General features: G+C 44.0%; 1 protein-coding gene across 1 annotated transcript in view; it reads right to left on the bottom strand.

The window, feature by feature from the left end:
• Window positions 1-17,055, bottom strand: part of fam222aa (family with sequence similarity 222 member Aa) — a 55,506-nt gene that overhangs the window by 11,600 nt on the left and 26,851 nt on the right. The window contains exon 2 of the mRNA XM_080893644.1: window positions 12,164-12,306. Within this exon, the coding sequence (XP_080749770.1) occupies window positions 12,164-12,260 (97 nt within the window). The 5' untranslated portion in view covers window positions 12,261-12,306. The remainder of the gene's footprint in view (window positions 1-12,163; window positions 12,307-17,055) is intronic.

Here is a 17,055-nt window from a genome sequence, read left to right as displayed (position 1 = left end):
ATAAGCGGAGGAAAAAGTCTGAGAGAACTGCCTGAGATGCCCTTGCTCCCATTTATTAGTGTTCCAAGTGTTCTAAAATTATGAGCAGGTTGGAGAAGTTTCTTCTTATTAGCGGAGAAAACGCTCCAAAACATCAAAAAGCCCTCAGCATTTCCTCACTCACTCCTGCAAAGTCTACGTCCCTACTTACCACACGCTTTGATCCCCTCTGACCATGCACACTGGTGAGCAGGGGAGAAGAGCGCTTGTTTAGATGAAGGAAGAGGACCATTTGGTTGAACTGCAATTAGGTTTTCACAGAACAACGAGTGTGTAATACACTCAGACTACGGCCAAACAAACAGAGCAGCCTGTGATGAGGTTAGGGCAAACTACAGGAACAGAGATGACCAGGAAGACGAAAGAAAGCGAGAGGTCAGTCTTAGTTCAGCACCCGCTACTTTCGCTGGGAACCATTTCCCCTCATAATGACAGTCCACATTAAGTAAAAGCACGTCCTCGAAATACTCAGCATATATACCGTAAACCTATATGCACTCATGTGTGCTGGGCCTCTTTTCTTCGCCTTTGCTCTTCATTTATCTGGGTTGTCTTTTTGAGGACTGGGCTGGCGGGATGCTCCTTTTCCACACTCTCGCAGCCCATTCCTGCACTAATGTACAGTCAGCCATTAATCTCACTGTAATAAATTTATTCAAATTAATAATTCATGGCAATTCAAATCCTTCACATCACAATCTCCCAGCTTGGAAAAGGTTTGACCTGTCAAGCACGGGGCAGGCTGAACAGCATTGTCCCTTGAAGGAACCCTTGACCTGTGGCTATTGTTTATCTCTTAGCAGATAGAATCAGCGTCCCTTAACTTGCTGTAAAAGGATGGGCAGGCTGGGGAAAGCCAGAGGCAGCTTCACGTCCTGAACAATACCTGCCTTGTGCTAATGGAGGTGTCATCTGGTACAAGGCTGATTAGTCAGCGATTACAGCCAGGCCTCAATTGCCGTGACAACTGCTGCAAACACAATGGGCCCTGATAGAGCCAGCTGTTTGGTCCTCTGCAATTAACCCTGCATCCCACTCGTCTCCGGCAGAGCGCTGCCTCTAATTGACTATCGGGCACACAAAGCAGGGGCTTTCGTCCAGACCCCCTGGACATAGACCCCCGCCCCTCTGCCGAGGTAGAGATGATAATAATAGAGGCGTCCTGTGGACTCAGCCGCCAGTCAATCAAAGCCTCGGTGCCCCACAGGAGCTTCCTGAGGAGAGGGAGAGAGCGGAGGAAGCTCATGTATGAGCCACTGATCAACAGGGTAGAGCAGCCTTGCAGGGGGGCAGACATGTTGAATATGCCCTCAACCAAAGTACTAATCAATTCAAGTGCACGTGAGGGGAAAGGAAACCCTGCTGCTTGCTTGATATCAAAAAAGCATTTTTTTTTTTTACAAGCACTCATCTCTCTCTGTTCATCTCAAGGTTGATTTTCTGTGCAACAACACAGGGAAGGAAAAAAAAATCCAGGCAATTATTTGTCAGGCCTCTGCTATCTATAATTGCAAAGATAAAAATCAATCACTGCAATGATTTCTCAGAGGATAGAGCTGTCTGAATTCAGCAGCTGCTTGTGTCATCACAATCATCAAACAAATGCATATTGTGAGGCAGTGGAAACAAAAATGTGCTCACCAGATAACTCTTTTCTAAATACTTCATGACTTATTGATTGGATGTTTTTTTAATACGACTTTGTTGAATCAAAATCGGTTTATTTAACGCAGCTTTTTGTTTCCAGTTGCCGTCACTTTATCAAACATCGCACACAAACTTACAAGAAAATTATTTCTCTAATCAAATTAATTTCTATGTAAATAAAAGCAGTAGCTGGACAAGATATTTCAACAGGGGATACCATACTGCACTGCATATTGGGCTTTTAACCTGCCAACATGTTTCACAAATAGCAAAGCGGATAATGAGAATGTTAAAGCAATCTGCACACTGATCCTTCACAGGCACGCAGGCATGGCACCATGTCAAAAATGGATTTAATTGTTAAAATAGATTTAAGCAAAACTTGGACAAAACTCCCACATTTAATCTTTCATTTCATTAAAGACAATCTCATCCAAGATTTAATCTATCTATTTTCCACACAAGCAGATGGAAGAAATACTAAACTGAAAGACTAATCTGGGCTTCCTCCTAACTGCAGCATGAGGTCATTTGTTTAGCCTGCAGTGAAGCGGCACACGTGTGCGGTAAATACAGTACGCTGATACAGAGATGGGGTCCACAGGTACTGGATAACAGTGAAAAGGAGCAGCAGAAAAACAGAAATGTTTTTCACTTTCTGTTCCGCATGTTGTTACACGTTTTTTAATGTTTTACATATGCGGCTAACGTGTCCAAATCAAAACTGCTAATTGGATTTCTATTATAAAGGTTTCTACCAAAGAAATGTGAAATATTATACCATCAGGACACTGTCGTGTTTACATTTTCTCATTAGAATTTATCTCCAAAGCCAGATGTTACTGAATCAGCTATGAAAATTAATTAGCTGGTTTGATGTGGCAGCCTCATGCTCCTTCTAGACAGACCTGGCTTTTATGGGCTGTAGGGGAAATTACTGAGAACTGATTGATCCTGAAGGACTCCTCTGTACACATGGCCTGCCAGCCAGACACACACACACACACACACACACACACACACACACACACACACACACACACACACACACACACACAGATCCCACTAACAACTAATTCTAATATTTTACCCTCCCGATGAAACTGATGTTTTTTCTCTTTAATAACATCAATAGCAATTCATCAATAAAATCCATAAATCAGAATTAGCTTCAAGCTAACTGATTTCTTATTAAAAACCACCAAACAGGTGAATAAACACAATTTAGTCTGAAAAAAGGACAACTCTCAGCCTGAGTGTGTTGACCTCTAAAACCCACCACTCTCTGAAATAATAGCGTTGCCCTCTGACCCATAAAAAAACATTGACTCTCCCTCTGCATGTCTTTGGATCTTTTTTTCACCGCTTTCTCTTGTTTCTCCCCATCCTTTTCATTTCTTTGTGCTCCTCTCACGCTTCATCCCCCTCTCTGTCTTTTCATCCTCCTCTCCGTCTCCTCTGTCTCTTCATCCCCCTCTCAGTCTCTTCTGTCTCCCTCTCTGAGTAAGTGAGTTTCATCTGGGGTGCTTGCCGGGCGAAATCACCTCAGGGCGAACACTTTATTATCTGTAGTCAAAGCGTCACCACAAATACCATTCTACACACACAAGTGTCACTTTCCATTTGTCTGCACTCTGGCTGCATTAGCAGAGCCTTGCCAGCCCAGAGCCTCATCTCAAACGCACCCAGCAGAAGAAAACTAACAGCGTGGGAAAGCACTCGCCCTGCATTCCTGCCCCATTAACACCACTGGCAGCACCAGAGCAGACCTGCTGCCTCTCAAAGGAATTAAGACATTATTATCAACACTGACCTTTCTGAAATATCTTACAATATGACAAGCTATTTAGGCAGGAGCCTTAGAGTCTAGGGGAAGATATCTTAATGTGCATGAAAGGGAACTAAGCAGATGAGCCTCCCTTTAATTCCGGAGATCACTGCACATGTTAATTACTAATGATCTAGCTGAGAGTCTGGTCAACACAACACCAGTGGGTAGTTTAGTCCTCTTTGAGCCGCAAAGGAATGCAGGCCGGCAGCAGCCGTGTCAGGCCTTTTGTAGGACACCCGTGCACCAAACAAACAGAAAAACTGGGGCAACATGTTTACCTCACACTACACGCTGAATTTCATAAACAACAACAACAACAACAAAATTAATTTAAAAAAAAAACACCCAAACAAAAAGAACAAGCTCCGTGTTTGTTCCCATGACAGCCAACACCAAAAAAAAAAAAAAAAAAAAGGCATTTCAATGGAAAAATAACCGTCCTGAATATTTCACACTGTGAAGAGAGCTGCTCACAGCCACAGCGTCATTTCAGGAACAAGTTTCACCAGGCTCTTTCCATTTGCAATAATTTATGGGGCTGGATGGGCAACATAATAGATTAATGGAAAAAATAACTATATTCATCACAAAAATTGCTTTCTGTTTAATAATCAAGGCCTGCCAAAGGGCTTAGTTGAGTGCACGGTTCTGTATAGAAGCAGGTTCTGTGATGAGCCAGCCCTCAGGCCTGCCTGGGCCACCCTCATTGTGCATACAGCATGGTCTAGAAAGCAGAGCTTTATCAGCAAATACCCCGAGTCAGCACAAGCAGCGGGGTGGTTATGTGCTGCGACTGGCACACCAGCCGATATTGTCATGTGCGATTAGGCCTGTGCTCATGAGCCTGTGAACTCATTCCTATGGCATCAAAGTCAACTTCACCTCCTACTCTCCTCCATTTACATCCATTCCTCTCTGCTGCCCTCTCCTCCTTCCTTCCCCAGGTTCTTCCCATTTTACATTCAGCCCTGCCGCTTCACAGCGTACCTTCAGTGAACCTTGTGAAAAGCTGTGCTCTGCTGAAAACAGATAGAGAGGGAGAATAAAACAGCAGGTTAAACTGGTTTGATTTCCAAAACAAATCTCGACAGCTTAATTAACTCCAGCCAAAAGGGTCTTCCACAAGTTAGAGCCAGCCAGAGCAACAAAGGAGCAGACGGCTCCAGTTGTTTTGTTTTGTCTTGGTACACCTCTCCAGATGACAAGGCTGATAGAGAGGAACAAAGCACAACTCACGGAAGACAGAAAGACAAACTATGAGGCCCGTTATGGGGAGACATCAGGAAGAGGAAACAGAGATTAAACCATTCAGCGATGAGCCAGAGAGCAATGCGGGACACAGAGCCAAGAAAAAAACCCAACAAGCTAAAAACCTGACCTGAAAGATTTATGTCAGGCCCTCCTTGTTCTGTCTTTAAGAGAATATGCCACGCTGTGACACCATTTTCTCAAAGGGCTACATGTACAGCAAAGAGCCAGCAGCATTCAGAGTCATGCACAAACACAAATGGACACAGCAACAACACACACACAGTTTTGGAGTAAAAAAGAAAAACCCAGAGGTAAAGATCGTAAGCACATAAGCACAAGAAAAGGAACCAGTGCACAGAGCAGAGGAGACGGGGAGGTAAGGGAGAGAGAGCGGGAGAGAGATGGAGAGATGAAGGAAGGCTGGAGGGGCCTGGGCAGGCCTGTCAAACTGGAGGAAGTGCTGGTGCGCAGGCCTGCAGGTAAATGGAAGAAGAAAGGCGCCTGCAGGCTGCCTGAGGCAAGCCTGGGCCCTTCTGTTCTATCATTTAGGAGACAAGTCCTCCACTGATTCCCAATTAATATTTAACACTGCACAGACAACAAGGCAGTACACATGCCGAGGAGAGGAGAGGAGAGGAGAGGAGAGGAGAGAACCATTGAAAGGACATGCATAAATGAGAACGTTGTCAAAAAGATTAATCAAAATTTGTAAAAGATTTAATGTCAGTGGAGTTTTTGAAGGAAGGATTTAATAGATGCAGTGTTCTATAATGTTAACCATCACTTAAAGCTGAATGTTTTAATGTTTATTTTTCATCAATAAGGCTCCATCTTATCCAACTATGGGTCTGTGGTCAAACTTAAAAACTTGTTTTAAGTATTAAAGTTCAGTTCAACGGAATTCAGTATGCTTTATTGGCATGAATGATGCACAACTGTGTCAAGGAACCCCGTCACCAAAGCGACAAAATTAGTTTATATAGTTTATGTGGTAAGTTAGATCGATGACACCTTAAAGTTAACAGAGAAAATGAGATACAAATGCATTACAAGAACATTGTGAGTAGATCGTCACCCACTATCTTGCTGGCGAGATTCACCAAGCAGTCTGAGTGCAAGTGAAAGCACCATTAGATGATGTAACAGGTAGTGTAGAAGCAACATACTGACTGCTGTATGGTCTTCGCAGACCCATGGCTCTTATTCATTATTATTTAATAGATTCATTTTTATTGCATAAAAAGAAGTGACTATAGGCCACTACAAACTATTACTGATATCAAATTTGAGTTGTATTCTTGCAAGTAAATGTTTTGTTTCTTACTCAATGCACTCCTCTAAATGAAACCTGTATATTTGTATCACTGGCACCATCTGGTCACTGCCATGATCAATTTCCTGAGAAGCCACTTTCATTTGAAGACCAATCTGACAATCTGAGTTTGCAGATTGTCCTTTGAATTGTGATTGGTTAGGGGAAACTGATTCTTGGGGATAGTCTCTAAAGTCTTTAAGGAACCATGGAAGAGGGTTGTAGCAAGAGGTCTAGGATAAAACCTTAGGGTCAGACCATGGCGTCAAATCTTTAACTATGTAAGTAAATATTCAAATATGAAGATCCTAAAATGACAAAAATGGGCTTCATTAGAATGAGTAAACAGCAGACTGCAGTTAAATGTCCCAGTGGAGCAATGATTTGATTATTGTGCTGTGGTCAGTTTGCACTCCCATGCTCTCTCTGCCAAAACCTCTGCACTGCTTAGGCAGAATGAAAAACCAAAGGCAGGAGTGGTATTAAAAGTGCATTTCTGGTTCAAACCAAAACTACTCTCTAACTGGCTCTCTAATTTCAAATTGCTCACACATGACTTCTTGTGCATTTTCTAATCATGTTTACACCCTTCAAAGAACTTGTGCAATAACATACTGATCAATAAGTACTCTGTGAATCTCAATAATAGCTATGAGGTTAAAATGCGTTGGCTAATTCACTTAAAACTAAATGCTGGTGAATCCTCCAAAGAGGACTACTTTTATGCAAAATATTGCCAGTTTAGTAGAATTTAAGAAGGTAAATAATAATATCTTGATTTAAACTTTCGAATCTGCTGTAGTATTTTCATTTGGATGAAGCAACTAGACAGAAATAGAGCAATTAATGGCTTGAAGTTTGGTTAAAAAATAACTCAAACTTTTCTTCCAACTCGCACACTTTTAAAGTCCAATTACTGGACCAAAATTCCGTTTTTATTTTAAGTTTTGTTAAGACGTCCATGCTCAAAAACAAAATATCCTGCCAGGAGTGTGCCAAACCTCCTGAACGCCTCTCACAGCCAGGCTGTGCTGGGTTTAGCTTTATGAAGACACGATCATTTCCTGTGGGACAGCTAGAGCCTGCAGACACTCTCTGTACCCTCGCTCAGATCGTCCAACCCACCCCCACTTTCTGGCAGGCGAAGACAGAGGGTGTCGCTGCCTTGCACCTGGGATGCCCAAATGCCAGCTCGGAGGCTTTGGAACAAGGAACCTGTTTTTGAACCCAAGTCCTGCTGTGACCAAAACTACACCAGAGTCCCTTTTCCTCAAGCTCACCTCTCAAGGCAATAAGATTGCTTCACCCCCTGTGTTCACAGCAGAAGGCAGAGGGCAGAGGGAAGGCATGGCTCTGCTGGATGTCACCATCCGGAAATGATTCTCTGTGTGCCAGCAATCAGACGCCAACACGACAGAAGAGGCTGTGGTATGCATGAGGTAAGATATGTACAACTAATATCATATGGCCGTCTCTCTGAAATAAACTGCGACTCAAAATTCTCCGCTTTTCACAATCTAGCAATATTACAGAAGTGCAAATTACACAATCAGTGCAGCTATGCAAAGCCAGCGATTCCTCAAAATGAAACTGCATAAATAGGAATCGTGGATGAGTTATGGAGGAAGACGTGGATAGCTGTCAATCACCTTGCACTGTAAAAAACACCTCGTGACCTCTGCTTCCTTGCTGCAGACAGTGGAATAATGACAGTCTCTGTGGACCCTCTGTGGAATTCCAAATGGGAGTTAGAAATGAGGTAGTTCAATCAGCGGGAAAAGGTCAAGTGCATGCAGATTTGCTCTCCCTTGCAGTCTCCATTCCTTTTTTCCCAGTTTCGCTTTACACCCTCCAGCCCCCGCCACCTCCAGGGTACTGAGGCAATCAGGGTAAAGGCTGTTATTTCTGCTGCCGCAAGTGACCACGTTTAAATATTCAACTAAAAAAGTCCCTTCCCTCCCCTTTCTTGCCAACTCCCCCTTTTCCCCCTTGGATAGTAGTTGTTGAAGTATTGTGGTGCAATTTGATACGGCCAGCTAATTCCACTGTTATGTCTCGTACTGCCTCAGACAAGTGTGGAGGAGAGGTGGCAGCAGGTCATTACCTGAGCATATTTCCCTCCCAATGGCAATGTGGCTTAGGAAGAGAAGCAGCTAAAAGCAAAGAAAACTAATGGCTTTGGCAGCTCTGCCTGCAAAAGCATGGGGCTATTAGGAAAACTGCAATCCCAAGGTGTACCTCTATGTCATGTCCTAAGGCTGTATGTGACAAGGCCAGGTTGTCTCTGTCGATCAAGCTGGAAGAGGGCCGAACCTGGCCTGACATAGCATGAACCTGGGATACCAAGCCTTCTGGGAATTTTTCATCTACACCTGGCTGATTGGCACCCCCGGGCCTCCCGGGTGGTGTCACACAGGGTTATGGTTGCAGGTGTGCTTGTGTAAATGTGTGTGTACACATCTCTGCTACAAGAAAAATTCTGGGCTGTACAACAGTTGATTGAAGAGTGGCTTTAGCTTTAAATAATAATTTAAAAAAGTAGCTTTATGTTTTTGACATAAGTAGAATTGCGTTCATCTTTAAAGGAAAATCATTTTTGTTTTAATTAGGCTTAGGTGCAGTGACACCAAAAGTAATTATAAATCACCATTGTGTGCTCATGAGTCGCAACCAGGCCCTGTTGAGGTTAGAGACACAAGGGAACACCCAGGTTTAGCCCAAAGTCTGATCCAATCATTGGACAAATATGGGAGTGGCAGTAAGCTGTTTTGTTAACAAGGGTACTGTAGCATTGACAGCATGTCTGCACAAAATGTGCAAATATGCACACCCATTTTGACAACTGCATCATTACAAAATGTCATGCTGGCACAAACGCAACTGCTAAGGAATGAATAAACAAATTAAAACCTGCTGAAATTTGAAAAGATATTATTTTGGAAAATAGCCAGCAGAAATACCCCCATCAACTACTCAAGTGAAGGATTCTGGACCTGTTATTCTCTAGCTGACATGCGACAGAGTAATTGCTGTCTGGGGACAGAGGGGAGGCAGGGTAGTGGTGGGGGCTGCTGGGCCTCCTGTCCAGCCATCTCAGTGTTCACTGGACTGGTCCGCCTCCCGTTCCCCTCCGAGAGCGGGGCTTTAACGCTCACCCGTGTTCCCTGGACCTTCCGGACCACATCGAAGGATGATCAAGGAAAGGAATGGGTGGAGAGGGAGGTCACCACCGGCTGAGGGTGGCCAGGGTCAGTGGCATCCATTCACCCCTCTCCCCCTGCAGGGCCTTTCTCTCTCATCTGCCTGGATGGGTGCCCTCTCTGTGGGGCACAACACGATGAGAGGTCCTGGCTCCGCTGCCGTCTCTGCCTTTCATGTCTCCATATAGGGCAGTGGTAGATAGACGCGGAGGGGGAGGACGAAGGAGGGGGCAAGCTACAAATGTCACCCATAAGGGGGGATTTAATTAAAAATGACAGGGGCTGGCGCTGGAGAGTGCAGCCACATATGTGCGGAATTTGGGCGCAGTGAAAGCAAGTGCCTATGATTTATAATTCAAGTAATGCTCCGCACTCCTTTTAATTCTACGGCCAAAGAAAAAAACTATCAAAAGGCTGCCCTGTGAGGCTAATCCAATATGATATTTTTAAGGGCAGGCGGTCAATAGCTTTTTGAAAAGCCAGCTTCTCTGTCTCCCTTTCTGCTTCTCTCTCTCTCCTCTACTTGTCTGTCTTTCCCCGTCTCTCTCTCTGCTCCTGCCTCCTTTCTCTCCCCGCTCTACAGTACCTCACCCCACCCTCCTGAGCACAGACACAGAGCGGGCTGTGATAATGGAAACATCCCGCTCTCCGCCTCCTGTTTCTCCTGCTAAGCTCTGTGCGCTTGGGGGAAATTGATTGTCTGGCGAGCCGATCTGAACGCTTCCAGCTGATGGTAGAGCCAGTTAAGTCCTTTTTTATTGAGGGTATGAGGGATTTTTAATGGGATTCAATAGGAGTCGCATCAATGAACTGTGCAGCCACTCGGCATCTGCATGCAGGGGCTTTTTCTAAAACCCTCCTCGCCCTCTTATCCCAATGCTCTGCCACCCCACCTCCACTTTCTCTGACACACACACCCACACATACACATGCAGACAGGTTTTTGTGTAAAGGAAAGCAGATGCAAATGACAGAGCTCGCCTCTACCTTCGCTGCCACGTAATCCCCCTCCTGCACTTTTACTTACTGTCCATTTCAAGGGTGTATTCTTATATTCAGCTTCCTGTTGAGAGCCCTGTCATTTTACCCACAAACCCTTTCCATTCTGGCACAAACTTGGCCACGACCAATCAGTCATGGGACCTGCTCAGCATGGTGACCTGAGTGTGCCCACTTCTGCAGCCAGACCCACTGTCTGCTTTTCTGCAGCCTTTCTAGGCCCGGACAAACAATTGCCTTATTGAGGCCAAGTGGTGCACGATGGTGGAAATCCAACACTTGCCTCCCCCTCCCTCCAGTCCAAGGACAGAAAGGAGGTTATTATGTTCAAACATCCTCATTATGAACCTCAAGTCAGTCACTGCGGTAGTCCTTCAATCAAAGGGTTTAACAGGTGGAGAAGGAGAGGGAGTGACAGGGAGAGTTAGACAGAGAGGGTCAGCGAGAGGGAGGGCAAAGGGAAAGCTGGAGACTGTTCTTTTTCTCTATTGATTTGAGTCCTGACTCCCACTGGCTGCTCTTCAATAAAGGACCTTGAGAGGAAGTGGGCTAATCCTGCAAAATTGGAAGTAGGGAATCGATTAAGAAGACTGCTGAAGACTCCTTCCATTTCTCTCCCTTCCTCTTCATCTTTACCTTCACTAATTTTATTTTCACAATTTCTCCTTCCCCCTCCCCCTTTCACTGTGCCTCTTTCTCTAAAACCTCATTAGCGATTTGTGGTTGGTTCACTAATCTAAAGAGCTAACCCTTCCAAATGCACCCAAGGCTTTGTTTATCTCTCTGTTCCTCCCTGTTTCATGCACATCTATACACCTCCATATCCACACAGACTAGAAAAAACAACAAAAAAAGTCTGAGTACATATATTATACAGTCACCTTTTTGTTTATGATTCTTCTCTCCTCTGCATAAGGAATTTGGAAAGTGATGCTGAGCTGAAGAGTAGCTAATTGGACAGTGAGGAGCTGAAAAAGAATTTGGGCAGTGCTTCATTTCTTCGCCAATCAAGAGTTTCAAGCCTTTCACAGGGCTAGTTAAAGGCTTGATACAATGCTCCTCTGATGAAGAAGCCCAGATCCTTCTATTTCCACTAAGCCTTTGTAAGCTTGGGTAAAAACTGCAAGGTTAGTACTCCCCTGCTCTCCATCCGCCAACCTTTTTAATCAGCTTGAGGTAGCTCGTAGCCCTGCCATGTAAACAAAGGCCAATAAAGAGTCTAGGAGTGTTAAATAAGCAGGAAAGACCTTTCCTCCACTTGTCAGACAAAAAAGGCTTATTCAAAGCTTCAGCAAAGTTAACGAGAAGTTCACCTTCCAGAGGCCTGACCGCTGCAGCTCTCTCTAATCCCAAACTGGTTAGAGCTAGTTTCGCCAGCACTCTTAGCGGTTTTCAGCCCTGGCTCATCTCTGTCCCTTTACACCATTTTGTGGGTGGACAGAGGGTGGTGCTAGGGAGCAAACAGAGCAGCTGTCACACTTTACATGCGGCCGGCACAACCAGGGCCAGACACTGTAAATGTTTACAGACCCTCAGGGTCACCCAGGGCCACTGAGGCACGTTAAACACTGTCTGTTCGGCCCTGTTGCCACGACTGCACAGTCAGCACTGCTAAACAGCCTCCCTCACAATGAGTAGCCAAACAACATAGCATTCCAAGGCCTAAGTGCAAAGTGAATGAAAGTGTTTAGAATTCCTCAGAGTATTGAGAGAAAATAGTGCCAACAACAGAAACTGAAAAGTCTATTTTTTGTAACTTCTCAGTTAGGGTTAACAACAAGTTTCTGTCCTTCAGCATGAAGATCAAACACAAACGTCGTTCTCATTCCACTGCTTCAGGCAAGAATTCCTGACCTCCATCGCACCCTCTCTTTGTTAACTTACATTTCCGTCCAAGGGCTTGTGGTGGCTCCAGGGTCTTGCTGGCACACACTGGGTGCTGGGGTTGAGGGTTTTGCCTCCTCTGCAAACAGGCCAGCATGGCGAGGTGGGCACAGTACAACAGCCGGGGGAGTTCTGCGGCCAACCTAGAGTAGAAAAGGAGCAAGAGAAAGAGAAAAAGAGGAACACTGCAGTGAATTAAGCAGGATGATTCGAGGTCATGGCCGTGTCTCGTAAGGCTGCAGGAACTCACTCTGGGCTAGATGGGCTAGGTTTCTCACTCACGATTTAATTGGTAAAGCATGCCTACGGCTGCCTGCCCCTCAGCTGTGTGTTGAATGATAAACACACACCTGCATCGGGGCACCACAGTTGACACGGGTTCAGAGCACAGTCCAGGCCAGTCACTCTGCAGCTTCAAACAGCACATCCACAAAGCCATTCAACCGCATCTCCTGTCCATGAAACCATCGTCAAAACAAACACACGGGCTCACACACAAAGTAGCAATACTCAGGCACACTGAGACACATTCCTTCCAGGCCAGTGTGTACGTGGTGATTGATGGCGTTATCTATGGACAGCTAAAAAAAAAAAAAATAAATAAAAAATGGGAATGCTGAGAAAACAGCAGTCTGCCTGCAACAACTTAACATGCAACAGCTCTGGGGGACTGTCAGGAAAGGCCTGGGGGGGACTGAGTGGTGTCTGCATGTATGTGTAGCCGTGTGTTGAACCGTATGGTTGCATGTGTGTGTGTGAGCAAATGCGATGGGCTAGGAGGGGGAGACTGCCAACCGTACATCAGGGCTAGTGACGGCACTAATCAATCTCCCTCTAGGCTATAAATCTCCAGCTCTACACTTCCATTTTTCCCCCACAGCCACCTTCACTCAGGAACAGGGAAGCAGTTGCTGCTAGTTTCTTCTGAAAAAGCCCATCCTAGTCCTAGTGGAAAGCACAGGACACAGTTTTACATATATTATGCAGATACAGGTTATCATTCATTAGAAACTTATGAGTGTCAATGATGACTGATTACTTCTACTGGTTTTATAGGCCAGATGAAAACAGCTAAAGCAAACCGCTGAGGTTCCAGAAGTGATTTTATATGATAAGGATCGAGATTCACTTCACCATTGTTTACTCAGCAGATACCGTTCATTTCCTGGAACCACACGCTCTCGCTGTATTGAACACTTTTGCAGCCCAGTCTCACCTACAATGGATAATGGCTGTGTCTATAAAAAGGATTGTGGCCTTAATCTTAGCTCAGCCTGTGTTTGAATGTCTTGTCCAAAATGCATCAATATAAAACACTATTGTTTCCATCTGGGCTGGTCTCCTCTCATATTAAAACAAAGAACAGAGGCAAATATTTCATCTATGCTGTCAGCGCCAGCGTCTCCCGCCATGATGCGTGGCAGATTATTGAAAAATGATTTCTCATGCGCCTGTCACAGGCTTGTCCCCTGTTATTTATTTTCTCAGTGAATCACTAAATGAACATTTAGCCACCTGCCATCAGTCCATTACTTAGTTTTATAGATTATCATTTTAATATGAAAGAATACTATTACAATGATTACAAGATAAATTAATGGCAGCAAAGCGCCGGCTCCTGTCTCATTCATTTAAAGAATAAAGCAAAACACAGACCAGCAGTGAAAATCGTCAAAAAATTAAACCAGTCATTGAAGAATCCAAACAAATCAAGCTTGTAAATGACCCAATGTTCCTGTAATATTTGACCAAAGTGAAAAACCATCATCTAAAGCAGGCTACGTTATGACAAACACTTACAAAGTCAATTTTGTAACTTTTATTGAATATCTGTGACAATGACTTCCAAATGCACAAATGCAAATTTGTGCTACGTTATCTGGCCTTAAAACAGAACATCCCCAGCACAGTTTAGGTGAAAAAGAGGAAAATTATAGACAAAATCCTTCCTCTAAGTTTGGCAGTAATTAACTTTCGATTTGTATTTACAGGTGTATTTGTATAAACTTGTGAAATTCCCCACATATATTTTACCTTTTAAAAACAGGAGATTTAAGAAGTGCATCCAAATGTTCTACAGCCATTTAGCTTTTCGAATGATTCAAGCAAAATTTGATTAGAAGTGTGAGGGTGGAAAATGCAGAAAGGAACTACGATATGCAAACACATCTAGCTGCCTGTAATTAACACTGAATGACTTCCCTGGTTTGAATAGGCAATGATCAGAAACAGGTGTTAAATGCATCCTCCCCGCCCAGAATGCAGTCTTTCACCCATAAAAAGCCTTTTAAAAAAATAAAAAAATAAAACAGTTTTAAAGAAATTACATTTGACCTCAGACCCCGAGGCTTGTATAATGCACTTAACACTCGCATGTATTTTTAAAGCATTTTAGAAGCAGCACAAAACAACTCTTTTAGCCTGTCGGTGTGAAAAGGGTGTTCACTAAAAATGCATCTCTCTAATAAATATGAGTAAACTGCATCTTTAGACTCCGAAGACTCCACTCCCTCTTCCTCTCTCACACACATTTGCAGTGAAGAGAGGGGCCACTCTCTGTCTCGCCAGGTGCTTGAGCAAAAAAAGGTCGCTTGCAGTGCCATTTCCTCTCACACACAGGCAGGCCTGGCCTAAACACACTGGCACTTTGAGCTCATTACTGGCTATTCACATAATCCTTTCTCTGTGTCCTCGCTGTGAGGATACTAATTTCACAACAAGCCCATCCTCACAGTCCATTTGTTCAAAGATAGTGGTTGAGAGAGTGGAAAGGGACACATGGTGTAGATTGAGACTAAAAGCTAGTCTTAACGGGGGATACCGCCACCGCTTTCCCCTCTCTGAAATAAAAGACAATCGTCTAACTACCCTCCATTTTTCTCCATTTGCTGCTCACCAAATGTATTCGGAGGCATTATACTTGCTGAAAGAGACCCTCTTTTTTTCAATTCAATTTCAAGAACCAATTTTCCCCTATTATTGCCGTTAAGAGAGAAGCCGAAGGTGCAAGTCTTCAGCTTGTTTGTCATGTCCCTCTTTTCCCCTCATCTCCTCCCATTAGGTTATTGTACTACTTAGCAGATGTCTATCAGTGGCAGGAAATAATCTCCAAACTAAAACCCTGTGATCCATCGTCCAGCTGCCCAAAAAAACAGCCTGTCTTCCTGAGGTCAAACCCCGTGGAGCTGCTGAAGAATGTGCGAGCACACACACTCACTGCCCCCCCCCCAAAAAAAACCCACCTGCACTTCACTCACTCATCAAATCCACTCACAGGTCTCCTATTACACCAGTGCAGGGATATCTCAAAAGCCAGGATGTCTATCGGCTCTTTCTCGTTCTGCTAACGCTGCTGCAGGGTTTGCAATGGGGGCGGAAGATCAGTCCCATGAGATGAGGGAATAAGCCGGAATCAAGAGGCGGTGGGCTTGGCAGAGGGCTATTTCTTAGTTAAAAGGTTCTTAAACTGCAGAGGAGATCAGAAGAGATGGCTCCCTGCGCCCAAAGCTGTCTGCTCAGATAAGCATCCTGCCAAGTGCGGGGTGTAACAGGGTGGTCATGGATGAATGAACGGTGTGTGCGTGTGTTTTTTGAGGTATACATGTTCCAGGTGAAAGAGAGAGTGAGGCAGCTGATACCCAGGACATGTCCGTGCTAACAGGTTTTCATCTTAAAATTAAAATGTAAAACTTTTGCGGCTTTTTGCCTAACATCCAAACTACTTTACCTTTTTTTGGGGGGCACTGAAAACAGAGATTTTATTTTAATTTAAAAACTCTCAGACTGTGTTTTAGTCTGAAGTAGAGAAACGATGTTGGAGACAACATGTGCAGTTTGATTTGAGTCCTCGTCTGATTCATCACGCTGCTGTCACATTACGCTTTTCATCAGTCTTGACTACCTGCGGTTATTTTAACACGGTACATCAGGTGTTGCTGACCTTGATTTCTGTACCATCAGAAATCAAGATCAGCAATGTGCTTATCATGCTGGCTCTATGTGCCGGTGGCATGCAGTGTTCATTTTTTCAGGAGTTTATTTATGAACAAAGGTTATTTCTTTGCTGGTGCAAAAATGCTGATCTGGTTATAAATATAAATACATTAAAGTTAAAGTAGCCTCAGGGCCGGGTACTTATGGCTCTAAAAATATATCTCAAGCGGCAAAAACTATCCAAATTAAATGCATGTCCAACCTGAACTGTTGGCTTACTGTGTAATCAGATGGGTGCTGGTTTAAAATACGTTTGCATTAAATGTGAACCGCACTTCTGCAGCTGTTTGTGTTTAAACAGCATTTATCATGTGTAAACTCTTATTTACTGCTATATGAAAAGTTTATCAGTATCACAGGATTTACGCTCATATAAGCCAGTCTGCATCTCCAGCAGCAACATTCTGTATTAATACAGGGCACGCGTATCAAGACTGAAAGCTAGCATCTGGCTGTTGGGGTGATTAACAGGTTTGACTGCCATATCCAAAACCTAACTAAACTAGTCCGTGGCTCCTATAACTGTAACCGCTTTCTTGTAACAATTGATTGGAATAATTAACAATGTATTGATTGGATATCAGCCCGATTCTGACAAAAAGCTGCACTGGTTACGGCCATAATGGCTCCAATCAATCACTCGAGTTCTATTTTGTCCCGTGTTTACTACACTACGCTTCAGCTGCAGCGCACTCGCTCTCACTCACTTACGTTCAGTGTAACACTTGCTGGGAAGCTTTTATTGCACTTACAGCAACATAACTTCTTGTTGTCAACTCTGCTTCTATTATTTCACTTCACCTGTGTAGAGTGAAACTGCTTCCTTCCTTCCCCGAAGAAACAGGTGAAGTCGTAAGTGATAGCCATATACAGAAGCTTATTTATAATAATTTTTTGTT

The sequence above is a fragment of the Rhamphochromis sp. 'chilingali' genome (genome assembly GCF_963969265.1).
Source record: "Rhamphochromis sp. 'chilingali' genome assembly, chromosome: 10".
Classification (NCBI taxonomy): Eukaryota; Metazoa; Chordata; class Actinopteri; order Cichliformes; family Cichlidae; genus Rhamphochromis; species Rhamphochromis sp. 'chilingali'.
The sequence above is the reverse complement of the archived record's forward strand: the minus strand, read 5'-3'. Positions and strand labels throughout refer to the sequence as shown.